The following is a 3,048-nucleotide window of genomic DNA, read 5'->3' as shown; positions in this document are numbered from 1 at the left end:
TTGGTAGATGATGACGTTGGAAACAACTTGTAGCTTCATTCTAGACTCGTTTGAAGTGGAAAACAATATTGTAGCTTCATTTTCGGTTGTTTAAAATTAGAATCAACTTGTAGTTTCGTTCTTGACTCGTTTGAGCCCGGAAACAACTTGTTGCTTCATTTTGGCTGGTTGAAGTTGGAAACAACATGTAGCTTCATTCCGACTCGTTTGAAGTTGAAAACAACTTGTAGCTTCATTTTCAGTTGTTTAAAATTAGAATCAACTTGTGTTTCATTTTGACTCGTTTGAGCCCGGAAACAACTTGTTGCTTCATTATTGGTTAGATTGAAGTTGGAAACAACTTGTAGCTTCATTCTAGACTCGTTTGAAGTGGAAAACAAATTGTAGCTTCATTTTCGGTTGTTTAAAATTAATCAACTTGTAGTTTCATTCTTGACTCGTTTGAGCCCGGAAACAACTGTTGCTTCATTATTGGCTGGATTGAAGTTGGAAAACAACATGTGCTTCATTCCAGACTCGTTGAAGTTGAAAACAACTTGTAGCTTCATTTTCAGTTGTTTAAAATTAGAATCAACTTGTAGTTTCATTCTTGACTCTTTCGAGCCTGTAAACAACTTGTTGCTTCATTACTGGCTGGATTGAAGTTGGAAACAACTTGTAGTTTCGTTCTTGACTCGTTTGAGCCCGGAAACAACTTGTTGCTTCATTATTGGCTGGATTGAAGTTGGAAACAACATGTAGCTTCATTCCAGACTCGTTTGAAGTTGAAAACAACTTGTAGCTTCATTTTCAGTTGTTTAAAATTAGAATAAACTTGTAGTTTCATTCTTGACTCGTTTGAGCCGGGAGACAACTTGTTGCTTCATTATTGACTAGATTGAAGTTGGATACAACTTGTAGCTTCATTCTAGACTCGTTTGAAGTTGAAAACAATTTGTAGCTTCATTTTCGGTTGTTTAAAATTAAAATCAACTTGTAGTTTCAATCTTGACTCGTTTGAGCCGGGAGACAACTTGTTGCTTCATTATTGGCTAGATTGAAGTTGGATATAACTTGTAGCTTCATTCTAGACTCGTTTGAAGTTGAAAACAATTTGTAGCTTCATTTTCGGTTGTTTAAAATTAAAATCAACTTGTAGTTTCATTCTTGACTCGTTTGAGCCGGGAGACAACTTGTTGCTTCATTATTGGCTAGATTGAAGTTGGAAACAACATGTAGCTTCATTCCAGACTCTTTTGAAGTTGAAAACAACTTGTAGCTTCATTTTCAGTTGTTTAAAATTAGAATCAACTTGTAGTTTCATTCTTGACTCGTTTGAGCCGGGAGACAACTTGTTGCTTCATTTTTATTTTTTTTTTTTTTTTTTGCTAAATAAATATTTATATAAAGGAAGAAAAGATACAAATCTAGGGGCATTCCCCGCGAGAAAATAACAAAAGAGTCAACAACATTCTTACTGCTACGAGCTCCTAGGACCAATGGCTAATACAACTGAATAACAAACTAAGTCACAAAGGACACAATATCATTAAATTAATAGATAAAGCTGTGAAGGGTGACATCAAGTCTGGCAGCTCTGTTAAAAGCTTCACTGTTGTGCAAACATCCTCTAATATCTTCTTGAATTCTTCGAATAATAATATTCGGCTGATTGAATTTCCCAGGATGATGCAAACGAAGATTTCGTTCAAACCAAATATTATAGAAAGCAGCAGCAAGAAACAAGTAGGCAATATTGGTCCTAATTCCATCCGAAGAGATAGTGAAAAACCGCCCAGCACACATATCAGACCATGAGACACTAACAGTAAGTGGGCAAGCATTAAAAATAGTTCTCGAGAAGTTGCATGTGCTAAACAGATGTTGATGGTTCTCATTGCAATTTCCACATAACAAACATAGCTGATTAACATTAAGGTGAAAAGATTGCATTCTGTCTTTTGTTAGAAGACGCTCTTTCATAATAATCCATGCAGTGAATGCATGCTTTGCAATCCTGAATCGACTCCATACAAACGGTAGCCAAGGAGGGGCATTACGATGATCGACCATGGAGCCATAAATTGAAGATGCTGAGACAATAGAAGTCCCACCAGAATCCCAAATAATTCTGTCCATGCCCCTGATCAGAATGTTTTCACAATGAGCCCGCAAATCACGAACAGGAAGATAGTTGCTAACACCCAGAAACCAAGTATTATCACGTTGAATACTGTTAAGCAAAGCAAAAGAGTGAGACTCCAAAGCAGACAACAGTGAATCATCATATTGTTGTTTCAGTGGCTTATTATTTAGCCACGGATCATGCCAAAGTAAGAAATCAGATGAAAGTCCAGGAATATATTTAATAAACGTAAGAGCCTTGCTCCTACAATTTAAAATTCTTCTCCAAGCCCAAGGGCTCTTTGAAGGGACGGCCATAGTCCAAAAACCTCTATTATGCAGCTCATAGGAGTATAACCAGTTGATCCAAAGAGATTTAGCTTTACAAATAATCCTCCAGAGTTGAAAAATCGCAGCAGCTTCATTCCACTTATGAATGTTTTTTAAGCCTAAACCCCCCCTCACCTTTTGGGTAACAACAGTCTTTCCATGAAACCTTATACACACATTTTCCCTGCAGGTTTCCAGCCCACAAGAATTTTGCAAAAATGCTAGTTATACGTTTCTCCACCTGAGTAGGAAGAAAGCAAAACCGAGCCCAGAACCCATGAATTGCAGACAGAACAGAGTTGATCAACTGAAGCCTTCCAGATTGACTGATGAAAACATTAGTCCACATCTCAATACGCTTGCAAATTCTGTGAACCAAAGGTTGACAATCTCTGGCAGATAAGCTTTTCGAAATAAGAGGAATACCTAAATAAGAGACAGGTAAAACCCCTTCAACAAACCCAGATTGAATAAGAACAGCTTCTTTAATATCTTGAGGAACATTGCCAAAGAAACAAACACATTTAGACGTGTTTAAATTTAGTCCAGAAATTGCAGAGAAAAGTTTTATAGCTTCAAGTACACTGTTGAAAGAAGTCAGGTCCCCTTTACAAA

General features: G+C 36.9%; 1 protein-coding gene across 1 annotated transcript; it reads right to left on the bottom strand.

The window, feature by feature from the left end:
- Window positions 1-1,533: 1,533 nt before the first annotated feature.
- LOC108204113 (uncharacterized) lies at window positions 1,534-2,421 on the bottom strand. Its single transcript, XM_017373414.2, has one exon. It carries the CDS (start codon window positions 2,419-2,421, stop codon window positions 1,534-1,536), a length of 888 nt encoding a protein of 295 aa, XP_017228903.2.
- Window positions 2,422-3,048: the final 627 nt, after the last annotated feature.

Source organism: Daucus carota, chromosome 7 (assembly GCF_001625215.2).
Source record: "Daucus carota subsp. sativus chromosome 7, DH1 v3.0, whole genome shotgun sequence".
Lineage (NCBI taxonomy): Eukaryota > Viridiplantae > Streptophyta > Magnoliopsida > Apiales > Apiaceae > Daucus > Daucus carota.
Note: the sequence above shows the minus strand (reverse complement) of the source record. Positions and strands in the feature narration are given on the sequence as shown.

Bases quoted from the DNA above. Each gene is read 5' to 3' on its own strand.
- LOC108204113 (XM_017373414.2), bottom strand. From the start codon at position 2,421: ATGGCCGTCCCTTCAAAGAGCCCTTGGGCTTGGAGAAGAATTTTAAAT.